Below are 19,978 nucleotides of genomic sequence, written 5' to 3' on the forward strand. Positions count from 1 at the left end.
AGGAGGGATATCTAGCATATGAAAAGCTGATTCCTTCCACGTATTCGGTGCGGGTGCTGCCGGCGGTGTCCGGGGGGACGACCGGTGATGGCAGCTCGGGCAGGGTTCGTACGAGCCGCCCGAATACGAGACAAATAGGTTAACATAACCATAATGCATCGGGTGGTGAAGGCATAGCGATTATTAAGCACAGGAGAACTTTTAATCGCCGTGACATTCAGATCCGATATACATACTCATAAGCTCGGAGAGCTATGAGATAGTGAGACATACCGCTGAGCGGTGATGGTGCTCATATCAGAGTCGCCCTCTCTTCAGCGGCGATCGCTGGAGAACGGGTGTCTGTACTATAGCCCTGACTCTGGCGTTGCAAGGGTAGGAGCTAAGTAAGACAGGGCACCCTTACTTTCGAATAGAAAGTGAGGTTCAGGCCAGAAAAGCGACGGTCCCGTCGCCTGGGCGGACGGTCCGCGGACGTGATAGGTTGTCCTCTCAAAGCAGCCAAACATTCTCACGAGAGAAGTGCGGCATGCGGTATGTAAGAGATTCATACCTCCAATCTACGGGCCCGCTTAGGGGGAAGAATGGAGAGGGTTACCGCTGAAGGAGTCGTCGCCGTATGTGAGCTTGACGTAGAGGGCGAATTCGGGAGTACCTGCATAATAATCGCCCCCCCCCCCCTGCCTCTGCCTTCTCGCTAGCCTCGAGAGGCTTGAAAATTTCGAGACGGCGGCGCCGGAGCCTGGCGCTTCCGGGCAGCAGCAGAGCGGGGGTGGGTTTACACCCACGGAGCTGGCGGCTTCCTCGTCGTAGGAGCCGCCTCGTCTAGAGCGACCCCGTCACTCTCCGAGACCCCCAATTCGGCCGATTGAGCTCGGAGCGCCTGAAGAGGCGGGGCGAGAAAATATGGACTCCCTTGCTTCATCAATACCCCCGCTCGGAGGGTAGATGTGAGGTAGATACTTGTCAAGCAGCGCCTGAGCGCTTACTGAAAAGTCGCCCGCGGGATAGGGGTTGTCCTCGTAAAGGGAGTCTCGCTCTATGGACTGAACCGGGAGGTTGTCCAGTAAGCGCCGGGGTGGCCCCGCGTGTCGGCTGGGACACGTGCTCTGAGATCGACGAAAATGCTGGAAAGCACACGCGATCTTGGGGCACCCGGTTAGTCGGTGCACTGGCTGGCGATTTAACAGAATCGCTCGAGGATTTCCCGGGTGTCTGGTGGTTATTGCCCACTTGTCTCGCTTGATGCTCAGGGGCATCAGCGGGGTGAGTAGACGTCGAGGGTGGGGTGAACCCGCACTACTCGAAAGCAGAATGTAGCAGCATGAATAGCTGTGACATCTGACCACCGACACAAGGGTCTGAAGGAGGGACGCCCATGGCAACAGGGCTGGCCGACCTCACCTTCGACCTCTTCTTCTTCGCGGCCTCCGCCGGTGTGGCCGGGGCAGAAGAAGGCACAAGAGGCACGGGTGATTTCTTACGATTTGCCGCCCCTGGCAGGGCGGCCGTCAACAACGAAACTTCACCCGAATCTGACGGGGTCAGATTGTGGTCACAGTCTGATGTGTGACGCCTCTCGCGGTAGCAGAATGTAGCAGCATGAATAGCTGTAACATCTGACCACCGACACAAGGGTCTGAAGGAGGAACGCCCATGGCAGCAGGGCTGGCCAACCTCTCCTTCGACCTCTTCTTCTTCTTCTCTTTCTGCGGGCTCCGCCGGCGTGGCCGGGGCAGAAGAAGGCATGAGAGGCACGGGTGATTTCTTACGATTTGCCGCCCCTGGCAGGGCGGCCGCCGACAATGAAACTTCACCCGAATCTGACGGGGTCAGATTGTGGTCACAGCCCGATGTGTGACGCCTCTCGCGGTAGCAGAATATAGCAGCATAACATGTATGACTGTAACATCTGGCCACCGATAAGAGGGTCTGAAGGAGGAATGCCCATGGCAACAGGGCTGGCCGACCTCTCCTTCGACCTCTTCTTCTTCTTCTTATTTTGCGGGCTCCGCCGGCGTGGCCGGAGCAGAAGAAGGCACAAGAGGCACGGGTGATCTCTTACGATTTGCCGCCCCTGGCAGGGCGGCCGCCAACAACGAAACTTCACCCGAATCTGACGGGGTCAGATTGTGGTCACGATCAGATTGTGGTTACAGTCTGTGTGACGCCTCTCGCGGTCAGGGGCTGGGCGATCTCTCCCGATGCTGTCAACGGAGGACGACTTATACGGCAGAGATCCTGACCTGTGCCGGGGGGAGAGAACCGCACTCTCCCTCCGGACTTCTGGTGACCCGGTAGCCGGTGGGTCGCATAGCCCTATGGGTGCTGCGGCGGCAGGACCTAGTTTAGGCTTGGAAGCCTTGGCTACCACTTTTTCCTTTGTCCGAGACCGTGGCACCACAGTCTTGGCCTTCCTTCTCTTAGCATCCGACCGCAAATTCGGAATGCTGATCGACGCACCCTCATACTCACCGCCGCTGGGCGCTCACCGCGGCGTCCCTCCTGCTCGCCTGGAGGCGGCCGACTTCTGTAACTTGCAATCGGGACGGTCCCCGTGGAGGGCACCAGGTCCTCTGGGGCTGTGTTAGTCCCATTCAAAGATACCTCTCTCTACCCTGAAAAAGGAAAAACAAGAATTTTTCTTTTTCTTTTTTTTTTTTTTTTTTACAAAGATCTCGCTTAGATTAAAAGTGGAGACCGGAGTGGTCTTTCCCTCCTCCTAAAAGGAGTTTGTTTGAGCAAACAGAACAAAACAAGAGGGGAGGGGTAGGGAGGAAGAAGAACCTAAGAATAGTTTAGGTATCTGCCTGTAAGAAAATAAAAAGGAGGTCGGAGACTTTGAAAAAGAACTCCTACAAGGTTCCCCTACTATATTCTCTTTTTTTTTTTTTTGTGCCCGAAGGAAAAATTCGAAACAAAAATTCAAAAATGAATGCAAGTTCAGAAGAGAAAGAAGTTTCCACCTGCGAAGAAACACAAAAACAAGCATTTCAGAGCAGGAAGAAAAGGGATTGAGAGACAAATAATTCCTAGATAAGAGAAATTTTACGATAATTTCCAAGAGGAAAAAAAAAAAAGTAACCTCCTGTGGAAAGGTAAAGAAATTCAGAACAGGAGGAAGGAGGAACGTCTCTAGTAACGATTCCAAGAGGAAGAACGACACAGTAAATCCTCAAAGGGAATCGTAGAGCCCGCCTGTCGAAATAAAAAAATATATAAGACTAGGAGGGAAGAGGGAATTGAACGAAGAAAACAATTCCGGGACAGGTCAAAAAAATTTCTAACAGGAAGGAGACCCCACCTGTAAAGAACAAAAATTTTTTTTTTTTTTTTTTTTTTTTTTTTTTTTTTTTTTTTTTTTTAGGGGGGATTGAATAACCAAACAATCATCAGGTATAATTGCGTAAGCCGAATTAAACAATCCCCGAAGCGTCTGTGAATAAAATATTAATCAAGAATTTTATTCAGAACAGAAAGGAAAAGGAATTGAGCTTTAGGATCCGCCTGTGAATAAAATATCAATCAAGAAATTTATTCAGAACAGAAGGAAAAGGAATTGAGCTTTAAGATCCGCCTGTGAATAAAATATCAATCAAGAAATTTATTCAGAACAGAAGGAAAAAGGAATTGAGCTTTAAGATCCGCCTGTGAATAAAATATCAATTAAGAAATTTATTCAGAACAGAAAGGAAAGAGAATTGAAGAATTAATCAATCAATAATCAATCGAAAATCTTAATAAATCAATTCCAGAAAGCAAGGAAGGAACAGAGTTGAAGATCCCAACCTGCAAAAAGAAATAACAATAACACCCTCGACAACAAAGTGTAGAGGCTGTCTAGAATTTAATTCAAAAACGGCACCAAAAGCCACCACGCTTTGAACGTGAAGAACAATAACCATGACAGGTGGTGAAGGCTTGCTGCCACGTAGGCAGGCCAAGCCCGGTGCCTCGCGAACGCGCTAGCGATGCGGCGCGACGAGAACTCAAACGTTAGAAAACAATTTAAGTGTCACCAAAAACACGTCTAAAAAGTCACGCCAAGTGTAAATTCTGAACACAATCTTACACACAAATGGAAAGATTGAAATTAAAAGGGAGAATGCACCACAGATAAGCGAAAATAATATACCAAAGCTCAAAAAGATTTGAGCTCTTAGGAGACTTATCTGAGCACGTCTTGACAGGTGGCTTGCCGAAAGCAAAAGAGGGACGCTAGTTGCGCGGTGATCATGGGTAGTAAGCCTGAACGGGAGAGGGCGCGCTCGCGCTTTTTAAATCCTTGGGAGTTCTATTCGGGTATGGCAGTCCAGAGGGCTGAACTAGCAAATCAAGTAGATGTATGGAGTTATTGAAGTAAATTTGGCAATCTATTTAAAAGTAATTTTGTTATCATCAATTGAAAACAGCTCTTTCACATAGATTTTTAAAAACAAACTTCAGGAAAGGGGTCCCCAATAAAACTAGGTCAGCAGGATATGTATTAACCTTGAGTTTAAGATTTGATGTTGACGCCACAGCCGCTGCTATTGGAAAAGTATTGGAAAAGTGTGCCTATAGTCTTGCTCTGCTATCAAGGTGAGACAAAAATGTTTAATGAAAGTTGATTTGAGGATACTACCAAAGACAGTTTTTCAATCAATAACTGAAGAGATTTCTCCTTTACAACAGTGTTAAACCATGGATGGCATTGCTGGATTTCCATAGCTGTCACTGTTTTATATTAATCACATTTGGACTCTATGGGCCCCTAGACATTTCCCTGCAAACATTTCATCCAATCTTAAATGATCTAAAGCAGACTGGCTTTTCTAATTCAGGATTATACTGATCTTTCCAAAGAGATAATTGCAATTGATATTTCCATGCATTTCCTGATATTTGTTGACAGGATAGTGGTAGACGAGGGTATGATATGATCACACCTTCTAGAAGACTTGATGGGTTATGTATTAAAGCAATTACCTTTTCAAGCATGGGGAAGACACCTCTCTTCTTTTTCTTCTGCCTCTCTGCTTCCTTGTTGATTTCAGGATACTCAATGAGTGTCACATACCAACTATAATATACATTCAAAATAAAAAGAAAATAAAATAAGTAATCATGAGATAGAAAGAAGAAGGGAAATGTAAATAATGCCAATTTTCTAGAAATTTCATTAAAGTTTTGTATTACACTTAATAAGCTCCCCTTACCTGAACTCTAGGGGTATACCACTCAAGAAACAGCCCCAGATAGAATATTTTAATTAGAAAACACATAAGGTGACATAAGTCATTTATTGTCAATCTTGATTGCTTTATAATAATAATATGATACTTAAAGTAGTACATAACATTATTGATCTCCATATGCCCTTTAGAAATAAATTATTCATTACATAAGAAATTGAACACAATTAATTTGAGTTTCATTGTAGTACAATAAAAAGAACACAATATCAACTTGAAGATGAAAATAAGGAAAAGAACATCACATTTAAAAAAAAGGGAACATGTTTTGAGGTTCACACCTCATCACCAGCCCAAAATCATAGAAGAGTCACTGCTATACATGTATATACATTAGAGATATCAAGGTAATTTCAAGAATGTAGGTACAGAATGGTATGTGCAACAGGGTAAATTGAAAAAGGAGTAAAATTACACAATATGTCAGTAATATATCAGTAATATGTAGGGACAGTGATTTTCCGTTTCAAAAAATGGCATTTTCCGTTTCAGAAAATCTCAAATTCCGTTTCAGCACGTCAGAAAACGGAAATTCCGTTTCCCCATAGACTTTGTACACACGGAAAAGTGACAATTCCGTTTCCACATTGAATAGCAAAATTACACGTACACTCGCACTAGTCCAACTTTGTATCTGCTACTGTACCAACAACACAATAGAATCCGTTCTAATCGGATCTATGCGGGTGTAAATAATATTTTTACAAAGACATTTAGCATGCATACATCCTCACCTCTCACATCATTAGCATTATTTCACGGTGAAATGATTTTTCATCGATAATTTGGGGGGTTTTTTGACATCGTTATCATCAGTCAACGGCTTTTGCCGATCCGCCATCTTGGATTTTAAGACCTAGATATCGTGCTGTTACATCTTCAAACGTAGAGGGCAGCAACACACGACCGTTCATAGTAAGTTGGAACGATCTTTGGTACAGTGCAGTGAAGCCCAACCCAGCCGGCAGGCCGTGTGTGTACGGGCGTGGGGTACTGTACAATCGAGTGTGCTGATGTCGGGTGCGGTCATGATTTGTGAATTGTCATGATTGTAGCGAAGTGAGATCGTGTTTTCTGGGGTTTTTTGGCCATTTAATATTATCAGTTTGTTGTGATTTTGGAGTAATTTCTGTTGCTATTCTGTGTATTTTGAGGGAAAATGCGTTTTCCGTGATTTTCCGTTTGAAATGCCACTTTCCGTTTCAAAAAGCATTTTCCGTGAATTCCGTCCGTTTTCCGCGATCGCGGAAAATCACTGTCCCTAAATATGTCAGTTTGGGTGGGTTGATTAACATAAAGCATTATTTGATCACTGTATACCTGTTGATTGAGTTGGGGCTTTCTCCATTTGATGAAGAGCCCTTCTTATTTTTTTGAGCTGAAAGTCAGTTTGGGCAGTATCAAGAATTTTGAAAAAAAAATGAGTGTTGGGTTGTGATAGGTATAGGGTTGATGATTGTGTTTCCAAACATGGGAGTTTTTATATATGTGTTATAACAATATCATTCTACATTATACTAAATACATATTAATATACATTGCAATAGTTAACATCATACTATTATTTAATATGTATGATACAACAATGGGAAGAGATAAGTCTTGATGCATGTCTTGAAATATCTGCTGCTTGGGAGGCATCACAGAGTTGGGAGTGAACTGAAAAAAAAACATTACTAAGTTTTTTTTTTTTTAGAAAATGATCATTTCCTTTAACTACCCAATAAGACAATAGTCATTGTTTCACCTCCAGTATTAAGAACTTTATTCAAATACAGAAATATGATTTACACTGGACCTTTTTTTCATCAATGAACCATTTAAGCTTTCACCAGGCTTATTTTCCTATATACACATTTAACTCAAATTTATCGTTAAAGGGGAAAGTTCACCCTGATATTTGATAAAAAGTTTATTTCAGAACTGGTAGAAAAATAAAAAATAACTCAGGGCCAGCTCACATTCTATCAAAAAGGACAAGGCAAAAGCGATTTTGTGTCTCGCCCACCAAAAAAAAAAAAGTAAATTGCGAGGGCAGCAACAGAATTGTATCGAAACTTCATTGTGAAATGAATGGGATGGAATAACACTTGTCATACAAGCCTTGCACGTAAACTTTAACATTGACCTAAAGATGACCTTTGACCTTACCATGTGACCTCCAACTGCAGCATATCATGCAGGTCGCGTAAGTACATCTGCCATCCAAGTTTGGTTGAAAAGTAACTTCCGGTTGCGGAGTCAGGTGTCATACGAGAGTCTTGCATGTAAACTTTAACGTCGACATGAAAATGACCTTTGACCTTACCATGTGACCTCCAACTGCAGCATAATATGCAGGTCCCCCAAGTCCATCTACCATCCAAGTTTGGTTGAAAAGCGACTTACGGTTGTGGAGTTATATGTCATTAGATTTGTGACGGAAGGAAGACGGACAACATTTGGATCCCTAAGTCTCGCCTTTACCTCTGGTGGGCGAGACAAAAAGTGGAGCACCTCTGGCAGTCTACATTTATGTCCAAGTTTTATAAACTAGGTCTATCTATTTTCTCAGATATGGTGACAATAAAAAAAACTTAACCTCAATACAAAGAGAAAAATCCAACAAGCATAACACTTAAAAATTTCATCAAAATCGGATGTAAAATAAGAAAGTTACCACATTCTAAATTTCCTCTTAATTTCACAAAACAGATATTTGCACATCCTGGTAGGTATGCAAATGAGGGGACTGATGACATCATCAACTCACTACTTCTATTGTGTTTCATTAAATGAAATACGAAATGTTTCAATTTTCTCCTTGCAATGAGAAACAAAGTTTTATTCCTCCTTGAAAATGTGGTATTACCCATGTTTGTGGTTCAGCCAAGTTGGACATTCTATTTAAATCTGTAAAAATTGAAGCATTTCATATCAAACAATAAAAAACAAAAGAAATAGTAAGAGAGGGATTTATCATTATTTTCTCTCATTTGCATACCAATGAGTTGTGCATATAATTGTTTTGTGAAAAATTAGCAAAACTTAAAAGTCATAACTTTCTTATTTTACATCCAATTTGGATCAAATTTTAAGTGTTATGCTTGTTGGATTTTTCTTTTTATTCAAGTCTACTTTCATTGGGGTGGACTTGTCCTTTAAGAATTTGATGAAGATTCCCCCAACATTGTTTCAGTTTATTGACCCTAAATGACCTTTGACCTTGGTCATGTGACAAAGGTTGCCATTATGTCAAAATTTCATGAACTATATAGGCCCATATACGTTCTAACTTATATTAACATTTATAACGCTTCTGCTGCCGCCGTCAGAAAAGCAGCACTCATTATAGCCTCGCTCTGCTATGGAGGCGAAACGAAAACAAAACCCAAGACATGTAGACTCTTTCAATGGTACCTGGGAGAAAGAATCCTTTGAATTTCAATCATAAGTCAGTGGAATCTGTGAGAATGATGTCATAACCGGCATAACCCTGGGAAGTCTGAAACATTAGCCAAAGGCACCACCTAGATCTAGGGGTACATTGATCTACACCTGCTTAAATCTTCTTTCCATTCAGTCTCACCCACATGGTCTAATCCTACCTTGAATACAAATCAAGTAACAGTAGGGGGTTTCAAACCGCCTCGATCACAAGAATCCCCGTTAAATTACGGGAACTGTTTTCGGCTAAAAAATACCCATAAATTATTCCTGCATTCACACCGCCCCGAAACATACCCTTCGGGATAAGTTCCTGAAGTTACGAGCATGCGCATTGTATGGTCTGATAAGCAGGCAAGGCGCGAGATTCAAAATCACTAGCCCAGCAGCCACCCACGGCGCAGCGCCCAACGACACGCTGGGCTAAAAGTTCCCGTAATTTGCTTTCACATCGCCAAAATACCTGCGACCTTGGAAAAATCCCCGCGAAAGTTCTCGTAATTTCGCCAAGTACCTACTATTTAGCGGGTATTTTCTTTCGGGGAGATTACGCGTAGTTTGCTTTCACATTACCAAAATACCTGGTATTTTCTGATCGGGGTAAATTTCCCGATCAGAGAATACCTGGAACTGACGAACTTCGAGGCAGTCTGAAACCACCTAGTTTGGTCTAATTACCATTTAGCCCAATTACTATTTTGTGTATTTCCAGTTAGGCTATATAGGCCTACCCATTTTTTACTTCCATTTGGTCGAACATCACTTAGTCTTTAACTTTTAAGCAGCCCTACATGTATATCATATAAATATAAGATATCCCAATTGGTTTGCATGAAAGAACATTACTATCTACATCCCCTTTCCCATTGCATTTAGAAAAGAACACTACTGCAGTCCAAGTTGGTTCAAGTAACACCCCCCCCCCCACCGTTTGCACATTTACAACATGTATCTACTACATAACAAGGTACATATTTTTCATAATTTTATGACCCCCCTTATATCATTCCTCAATCATCATTAATCCCCGGGGGGCCACTTACATTGACGAGTGGATACCATGCGCGACCGAAAAAACATGTAATAAGGATGTCTTTTTCACGATAGGACACCTTACGTACGTAACGTGATAAGGGTGTCAAAAATACATAAATAATGAAAAAGGGTATCTATTTCGCTAGGATATTACGTGTTTAGGGTCACATTTGCGGGGATGATATAACAAAATTAAAATGTTTTATAAAGGATGTCGTTTTTGCCCCAACCCTACGTGTTTAGAGTCCAATTTGCGCAAGGTGTAGAAGGTGGCGTCGTACTAAACCAAATGATGTGTATAAAGGTGGGTAAAACCGACGACCGAAGGACCCGTGGCATAACAAAAAAACATTTCTGTACTTGTTTAGGGGTTCATTTCAGGCAATATTTGCCAAGAGTATCGTTTTGTTTCCAATACTTGTTAAGGGTAGGGTTTCACAAGCCAATACTTGTTAAGGGGTGCATTTTCAGAATATGGAAATTACGTGTTTAGGGTGCTTTTCGAGACTCCATGGTCGCGCATGGTATTCACTCTTCAATGGAAGTGCCCCCCGGGTTATACGTCTGTGACTCAGTGGTGGCAATTTCAGGTCCAGGAGGCGAAGACGTTCAGAGTATGATAGGGATCAATTTAGTAGATATAGCTCTACGTTGGACACTCTCTAATCGCCTCTGCTCACCCATCTTATATGGTGACCACGCATTAATCAAGTTTTTACTGTGATAAAGACCCTGTTATCTAAGTACCTTATAACTAAACTGGGCGTTGTGGCATGTGCCTGTAATCCAAGCTGTGGGGAAGTTACAAATTGATGCAGAGGTTCGAGCCCTGGTCACATCTTTCGGATGGTGACGTTAAAGGTCGGTCCCAGACGTAAATAATCATATCTGATTGATACATGTCTGACAAAACTCAAACACACACACACACACACACACACTAGGTTAGTGGAAACCAGTGTAATGGAAGATGTCAAAGACACCGTTCTCATTATACTTTCTAAAACTGGTTTACTGGAAACTGGTTCAGGAAACCGGTTAGGAAGAAAGTGGTTTTAAAACCGCTTCACCTTATGCGGTCTTGTTACTATGGGAACACTCTCAGTGGGGTAACATGTTTCATGCAAAATTTGAAACCGCTGCATAGGCATTCCACATACAGTGTGGAGATGCACGCTTGAAATGTGCAAAGATTGCTACCTGAAGAACGGGTTGAAGCGGTTTTAAAAACCACTTTCGGGTTATCAAATGGGAATGCTAGCAAAGCAATCTTCCAAACTGGTTTCCTGAACCGGTTTCCAGAAAACTAGTTTTTATGTTTGTAATGAGAACGGTGTCCAAGATGGCTTTAACCGTTCTCATTACACGTGAAACTAGTTTGCACTAAACTTGTTTCCAGTAAACTAGTTTTAGGATGTAGTGAGTCATAGGAGTCTTGGAAGCGATGATTTAGAAATCCACCTCATGATGTGGTTTTCAAGACAGTTTTGCCTCATTCAAAGTGATTTAAGGGTATAGATGAGGACACAAAGGTTCTTCTGGAAGCGATCTTTGCATGGAAATAAAAGAGTGCATTAATGTTTGGTATGATATACCTACAATGGAGAAATTTTATGTAAAACATTCCCATAGCAACAAGACCACTTTACATGAAGTGATTTTGGAAAACAGTTCAAGAAATGGTGATTAGAACATTAGTGAAACAATATTCTCATCTAATTTCCTGACCTGCTTCGAGGGAAACCAGTTCAAGAAAGTAGATGAGAGCAGGGTGAAAGTTCCCTGGATGAGACAGAGTTAATATACCCATGGTGACAAAGTGACAGGTTGAAAGGTTTTACCAGCAGATTTCCTGTACTTATGGTTGGTCCCTGGGAACATCAAAATTATTATGTAATATGTCACAGAGGAATCTTCAAGTTGTCATAAACTCTGAATTCAGACAGAGGGAATATCATCATATCTCTTTTATATTCAAGTATTTACAAATGTATCCATGGAGAGAATACAGATGCAATTCTTTATGTGAGGAGCAAGAAATTACCCTGCCTCTCTAACAATAGTCTGAACATGGTAAGATGAGAACGTATGGGATATAAAAAGCTAATGCAGCAAATGCATTAATCTTTGTGTTTCAGTTGATTTTTAGTTAAAGAGGGGTCTACTTTACATCAGGGGGAGTTAGGTTTTTTTAATGAGACTTGTAATTTTCTTGATTTCTTTATATAAGCCTATCATATTCTACTCTAAATATGTTCTGACATTCAGAGTAAACACACCCAAAGCCTGCTATATAAGCCACAGCACTCCATCAACAACTGCCCTTCCCTACTAAGCACTTCTTCCCATATATCCTCATTGGAATATAAAACCTGTATGGAAAATTGGCCACCTTTACATAGATGGAACTCAGCAACGTTTATAAAAAGAAGATGGATTATCTGTATAAGATGGAAGGATATCCTAAAAAAAAAGGAAAGGAATGAGATTTACATAGCCAATATTGTAAAGCAAGGCTCGACATTAGCGGTGGCCCGGGGCCACCAAAAATTCATCTCGGGCAACCATTATTAAAAAAATGTTAAGTTTTGGTGGCCCGAATCGGGCAACCAATAATTTTCAAAGTAGCACAATTTTTCTCCCGATTTTGCATGTATTTATCAACTTTCTACAGTTCAAATTGCAAGTCAATTTGTCATGCGCCTTTTTTGGTAATCTACACACAAATACACACACACAAAGATTGCACAGTCATGACAGTATGTATGTAGGCCTACCGCTAGCATACAGTAACTATTATTCAGCCGGCCGTGCCAGCTGTCTGGCTGAGCCTTGCATGCGTGAAACCACTGCAGCTGGCTGTGCGCTAGCAGACTATTCAGACTCAGGGAGCTGCGATGCGAAATGTTACTGCTAAGAAATCTTCCCCAGAACTTTGAAAATCTACGTCAAAGTCACATTTTACACCAATGAAATGCCCTTCTACAGTCCATATTACTGAAACCTGATAATTTGCAAGCATTAAAAGGAGGAATTATGACCTCTCTTTTGACTCAAAAAGACCGATTTCCAAATGCATTAATACACATAAAACACATAGGTGAGTACATCACAGTCCCACATGTGAATTTGTATGTATGTTGATATTTGGTTTATTTTCGAAGCTGTCTTGAATAGACAGCTTCTTTCTTTCTTTCTTGTTTATAAATGACTTCTTAAACCACTCTTAAGGAAGTAAATACTTTGGGAAGGCATTTTATTGATATGAAATGTGAATTTTTTCCATCATTTTGTCAAATATATAGGAAGGAATTTTCTGTTTTTTCCAGATAACTTGCCGTTTTCTTATTTTTTTCTGTCATTTTTTACAGTGATTAAACCATTTATACCCCTTCCCATTGAATATGCCTGATTAAAGAACATGTTTCTACTGAAAAGTAATAATAATTTTCCCCATTTTTTCTGATAATTTTGTCTTATTCATTTTTCTTACATTTTCTTTTTTGTTTTTTTCTCAATTTTTTTTCCTGTTCTTTGTTTTTTCTTACTTCATTTTTTTATTTGTCTTTTTTCACTTATTCATTTTTACAATTTTTTTTTTTCCAATATACTATTTTAAAAATTACTTTTGTTTATTTCCCCTTTTATACATTGTTCTAATTCTGCAGCATATCTTTTGTGATTTTCTCCTGCTATAATATGCTGGAAAAGAGAAAATAAACTGGATTTGGGGCCTGCGTAATCTAGGTTTTACGATCAAAAAGGAAGGAAAAATCATTGTTTTGTAAATCAATCTGAGTTTGCTATATGCACTATTTATTTACTTTACCATTATGAGCAATTGATATATTACCACAAAATAAGCAAAGTAAAATAACAGCATGCACGATTTATATACAAGATGTAGAAAGAATAGTGGTACATGGTAGTGACTGCAGAATATTTCAGTTTGTTTGATTTATTTTTAATTAATGTTTTTCTTTTTTTCGGGCCACCAAACTTTCCTAATGGGCCCGAACGGGCCACCACCAAAAAAAGTTAATGTGGAGCCTTGTTGTAAAGGCATGGTGAGAAAATTATTTTAAAAATAGCTACTGAGTTTCATAATTAGGCTGAATAGTAATACAAACTTTGTGAATATATTTAAATATTATATGAAAGTTAAGAATTTACCTCCTTGATTTTATCAAGATACAAAAAAATAATTTCTTAAATTACCCAAAAAGGTTTTTACAGAAAAAAAATCAAACATACAGGATATGTGCTTTTCTTTGACTTCCCTCCTATACCTAAGGTGATAACATTCACAACAAATTATTTGACATTAGGTAGTTTCAGACTAATGTTGTAACCGATTTTTATTCCAATTCCCGATCCGATCCGATTTTACCCTTTTTTCTACATTTTTCCGAACTCCGATTTTTGACCAGTGGGGAAAAAATCGGATCAGAAAAACCATAACATAACAAGACAAAAAAAAACACTTGGCGACATGTTTTCCGTCAAAATGCGCTGGTGATTTGTTTTGATCTCGGACAAAAGCGGTGGAAGGAAAAGAAGATAAAGGAGAAGAAAATTATGATTTGTTTTTATCTCCGATATTAGCGGAAAGGGAGGTGGAGGAGAAGATGATGATTTGTTTTGATCTCCGACATAATCGGGGAAGAACAAAAAGATAATGATAATTGGTGATAATTTGTTATGATCTCCGACAAAATGGAGGAAGAAGAAAAACAACAAGAAGACGATGATATGTTTTGATCTTAAGCGGAGGCAAATAAGATTTTCCTCATAGGATGAGGTGCGACACCTCGAAACATGTTCCGTTTATTAAAATGTTATGTTCTATTCTTTATTTTTGTCTTCAAATAAGATTTAATTGAACACGCTAACATGCGCGGTAATATTTACGACTATCTGACTATGCGTCCTCTAAGAGTTAACAATTAATTACCTCCGCCATCACTACGATGTTGTAGAGAAGGTGAATATCATCTTTAACAACTTTGGATAATAGTGCATCTTTTTCGGGAGATCATGCGACCTTTAAGAGTTTACAATTACCTCCGCCATCACTACGATGTTGTAGAGAAGGTGAATATCATGGTAAACAACTGTGGATAATAATGGGTCTTTTTCGGGAGGTCATGCGACCTTTCAGAGTTTACGATTACCTCCGCCATCACTACGATGTTGTAGAGAAGGTGAATATCATCTTTAACAACTTTGGATAATAGTGCGTCTTTTTCGGGAGATCATGCGACCTTTAAGAGTTTACAATTACCTCCGCCATCACTACGATGTTGTAGAGAAGGTGAATATCATGGTAAACAACTCTGGATAATAATGGGTCTTTTTCGGGAGGTCATGCGACCTTTCAGAGTTTACGATTACCTCCGCCATCACTACGATGTTGTAGAGAAGGTGAATATCATGGTAAACAACTCCCAATAATAATTTGTCTTTTTCGAGAGGTCATGCGACCTTTAAAAGTTTATGATTACCTCCACCATCACTACGATGTTGTAGAGAAGGTGAATATCATGGTAAACAACTCTGGATAATAATGCGTCCTTTTCGGGAGGTGATGTGACCTTTAAGAGTTTATGATTACCTCCACCATCACTACGATGTTGTAGAGAAGGTGAATATCATGGTAAACAACTCTGGATAATAATGCGTCTTTTTCGGGAGGTGATATGACCTTTAAAAGTTTACGATTACCTCCGCCATCTCTACGATGTTGTAGAGAAGGTGAATATCATCGTAAACAACTTTGGATAATAGTGCGTCTTTTTCTAGAGGTCATGCGACCTTTAAGAGTTTACGATTACCTCCGCCATCACTACGATGTTGTAGAGAAGGTGAATATCAACGGAAACAACTTCAGATAGTAGTGCCTCCTTTTCGGTAAGTAATGCGACCTCTAAAAGTTCACAACGGACTCCGCCATCACCACGATGTTGTAGAGAAGAGGCCTATCGTTGATCGGCGGTAGTGTCGCCCGCTGGAACGTCATTATCTTCTTTTCCTTCCTCCGATTATGTCGGAGATCAAAACAAATCATCTTCTTCCTCCGCTTTTGTCGGAGATCAAAACAAATTCTGCCATCAGTGTAGCTTGCAGCATTTGTTCACATGCCGGCCACATACAAATTTTAATGTATTTTTTTGTTTTTGAATATCTTCCGCTCCAATATCCGAACCAATTTCGAATTTAGGAGCAAAACTTCCGAACCGAACTCCGATCCCGTAATTGCTCTAACTTACGTTATTTCAGACCGCCTCGAAGTTCGTCAGTTCCAGGTATTCTCTGATCAGGAAAATTTACCCCGATCAGAAAAAACTAGGTATTTTGGTAATGTGAAAGCAAACTACACATAATTTCCCCAAAAGAAAATACCCGCTATATAGTAGGTACTTGGCGACATTACGAGAACTTTCGCAGGGATTTTTCCAAGGTCACAGACATTTTGGCAATGTGAAAGCATTTTACGGGAACTTTTAGCCCAGCATGTCGTTGGGAACGGGAGCTGTGGGTGGCTGCTGGGCTAGTGATTTTGAATCTAGCGCCTTGCCTGCTTATCAGACTATACTGCGCATGCTCGTAACTTCAGGAATTTATCCCGAAGGATATGTTTTGGGGCGGTGTGAATACAGGAATAATTACTGGGTATTTTTTAGCCTAAAAAAGTTCTCGTAATTTAATGGGGATTCTTGTGATCGAGGCGATTTGAAACCACCTACTACTAAGGGCCTGTTTTTACTAAAGACACACACACAGAAGCAGACAGAAGATCAAAAGAGGCATTGCTAATCTGCCCAACCAAGACATCACTTTATTATAAAAAAGAAAGAAATCAGAAACCCCTTAAATCATGCAGCAACGCCCCCTCAAAACAAAATTAAATCACTCAGGAGTGCATATCGTTTCAGAAGACAGCAATTTTCTGAGATTTCCTGCAACAAAAATACACTAGCTCCTATGATATGGAAGCTAGTCATTGATTTCCACCCATTACAGCAATACATAGTACATGCATACTGAAAAAGCTACGCTTCATTACATACACTACATGTAACATTATACAGGAGTGGAAACCGCTGAGAGGTCTAGAATTTCAGCTTCTTGTCATTTCTGAGGTTATCACATGGTGGAGGATTTCTATCTAAAATTATCCAAGGTTACATATAGACAGAAATAGTCTGTACTTGATAATGATCTCTTTAGCAGATCTCAAGAGATATCAAGTCATAAGGTGAACACTATGTTTAATTATGGGTATGTTGTAATTGCTAGGAAATAGTTCGGTGATTCATTTCAGGGTTGAGTAAAAGGTCTGATAATCTATTGAATCCTCTCTGAAACAATGAATGAATAATATTCCAGTGCTTGCCCCTTATTTCTATACCTGTCAGGAAATATATCTTGCATGTACATTTTAATTTTTGATTTACGTCAACAATTATAATTTTGTATACTCTCATCATGTTTTCAATTACCTGCTTTGGATTTGGAACCATGTTGTAAATCACTACTCTAATTAGTAAATTGTCTCCTGCCAGTGCTATGCAAATAAGGCCATGTTTATGCTTCCACTTTTCAGGCCAGAATCAGCGTTTTCCTACGTGATTAATCCAAAACACGGTTGCATTTATGCTTACTTTCATTTAAAGGACGTTTCAAAATGCTGATCGTAAACTCACAAAAAGGTGCTTTTGTAAAGGACGTTTGACCAGAATCAGGCTTTCTGGGGACGTATAAACAGAACCACGATCGTAAACATGTTGAAATGACGTCATCTGGTACATGCTTCCGGTGAGATGAAAATCAGTGGGCAAATACAATCAAATTGCTCCATATGGTCGCATGTTATCTCCACTAAATAACAACACTAAAAAAAAAACTTTCGAAAAAAGGCGAGCCCAATTTGACCTTACTTTCCTGCTCAATGAAAATTACGTTGAGAAGCCAGCTGGAGATTGTGATTTCGCCTCTGAAAAGTTAAGCATAAACAGCACTCCCAGAACCACATTTACGATCGGCGTTTTGAATCGACGTTTGAAAACGCTGATTCTGTCCTCGTAATGGAAGCATACACACACCCAAAATAAAATTGTAAAATGAAATAGACTTACTTGTCTTTATCCTCCCTGGTCTCTGCCCTGATATATGTTGTTTCATCAGGTGTATCAATACCAATAGAGAAAGGATGACCAGTTAGTTTATCAGCACTAAATACTTTAGTACATTGATACATGTTCACCATACCCTGTGGTATTGTGTTCGGCTGAAAGAAAAATAAACAGAGATATAACAATATGGATTCTCTGCAGCATGCATTCAAAATAACATCCAAATAATATAGAAAACGAAATGCAATGAAAATGCAACCGATGGCATATGGAAGTGCGGGTTATTTGGGAAATGGTGCTATTGAGCAAAAATTACTAATTATTCGGAGAGCATGTTATGAAACAATAACAGAGCATATCAAGTAGATGTAACCTTGTTATTGCCGTAAATAGTTCTTTATTCTGATATTCTGGGATATCTAATGAACTCTGTGACTTTTGACATTATAATTTCAAAATCTCATGGGATTATCATTACTATGTATCCATGTACATGAATCAAGTTTGAGTAAATTTCTTTATTTGCCATGAGAAAAAGATATCAATATTATGGCTCAGAATGGGACAACTAAGATAGTGAAAGAGTTGGGAGAAAAGTTATGATTGCAAAAATCATCAATGAGTGCAATAATAGCACTAATGAGAAGAAGTCTTGTATTCCATGAAAAAGAACCATCAAACATAATTATTAATTCTCCCACAAGCAAAGTAAAATCATGTCAATTTTCAAAATAAGTTAATATGGCCCATCTTCATGAGAGAGGGAAAGTGAGTTTTGTCACATTCTGAATGTTAAAAATATGAAATGCATTCCTCTATAGTAGTGCTGTAGCCGAACTGCCGAACCGAACGGAAGTTCGCCGAACTTGGCACTTAATTCCGAACCGAACGCAAAGGCCTGGTTCGGTGGTTCGGTAAAAAAAAATTTGCACATTAATTGTGCAAAGCCATTTGCATAATAGCGGGGAATATGGGTCCGTATTCTGAAGTCAGGTTTAACTTAGAACACAGTCTAACTCTGTGCTAAAATTATGGGGAGCCACAAATCTCCAAAAAATCTGTTTATAATTGTATATTTTTCATGTTTACTATTTTGTTTAATTTTGCTTTCATAAGAAGGAATAATACTTCATCTACCATTCCCAAACAATTATGAACAGTTTGGGTGTCAAATGAGTTAATAAATTAAATGTGTATTGTAAGGTATTTGTGCTCCAATAGGCTCTCCATACTTAAACCACAACTTTAAACCAGGGTTTAATTTAAACCCAAGTTCAGAATACGGGCCCATAGATTTAATTAACAAGTGGAATGCCTCTGGCTGTCTCACCTGCATCACGCGGTTCAATATAGCAGCAGTGCTGACTTTGAATACTACTCTAACTCGCACAAGATGTTCAGTGATACATGGTTACTCTAATGTCCACTTTCTATGAACTAGACCAATAAACTTACAGAGATATGATGGTTATTCAACAAAAAACCCCAACATGGCCAAAGTTCATTGACCTTACATGACCTTTGACCTTGATCATGTGACCTGAAACTCGAACAGGATGTTCAGTGATACTTGATTACTCTTATGTACAAGTTCCATGAATCAGATCCATAAACTTTCAAAGTTATGATGGTAATTCAACAGAAACACCCAATTTGGCCAAAGTTCATTGACCTTTGACCTTGGTCATGTGACCTGAAATGCGCACAGGATGTTCAGTGATACTTGATTACTCTAATGTCCAAGTTTAATGAACTAGACCAATAAACTTTCAAAGTTATGATGGTAATTCAACAGATACCCCCGATTCGGCCAAAGTTCATTGACCCTAAATGACCTTTGACCTTAATCATGAGACCTGAAACTTGCACAAAATTTTCAGTGATGCTTGATTACTATTATGTCCAAGTTTCATGAATCAGATCCATAAACTTTCAAAGTTATGATGGGAATTCAACAGATATCCCGGATTCGGCCAAAGTTCATTGACCCTAAATGACCTTTGACCTTGGTCATGTGACGTGAAACTCATGCAGGATATTCAGTGATACTTGATTAACCTTATGTCCAAGTTTCATGAACTAGGTCCATATATTTTCTAAGTTATGATGACATTTCAAAAACTTAACCTCAGGTTAAGATTTCGATGT

The 19,978-nt window shown here is 39.8% G+C and overlaps 1 protein-coding gene across 2 annotated transcripts in view; it reads right to left on the bottom strand.

Moving 5' to 3' along the window:
- The window catches only part of LOC121422455 (myosin phosphatase Rho-interacting protein-like), a 119,692-nt gene that overhangs the window by 66,921 nt on the left and 32,793 nt on the right, over nt 1–19,978 (bottom strand). For both annotated transcript variants that reach the window (XM_041617521.1, XM_041617519.1), the window contains exons 3-4: nt 17,834–17,985; nt 4,969–5,062 (exon numbers count right to left, since the gene is read on the bottom strand). In XM_041617521.1, the coding sequence (XP_041473455.1) occupies nt 4,969–5,062; nt 17,834–17,985 (246 nt within the window). The remainder of the gene's footprint in view (nt 1–4,968; nt 5,063–17,833; nt 17,986–19,978) is intronic.

The sequence above is a fragment of the Lytechinus variegatus genome, chromosome 10 (assembly GCF_018143015.1).
Source record: "Lytechinus variegatus isolate NC3 chromosome 10, Lvar_3.0, whole genome shotgun sequence".
NCBI classification, from domain to species: Eukaryota; Metazoa; Echinodermata; class Echinoidea; order Temnopleuroida; family Toxopneustidae; genus Lytechinus; species Lytechinus variegatus.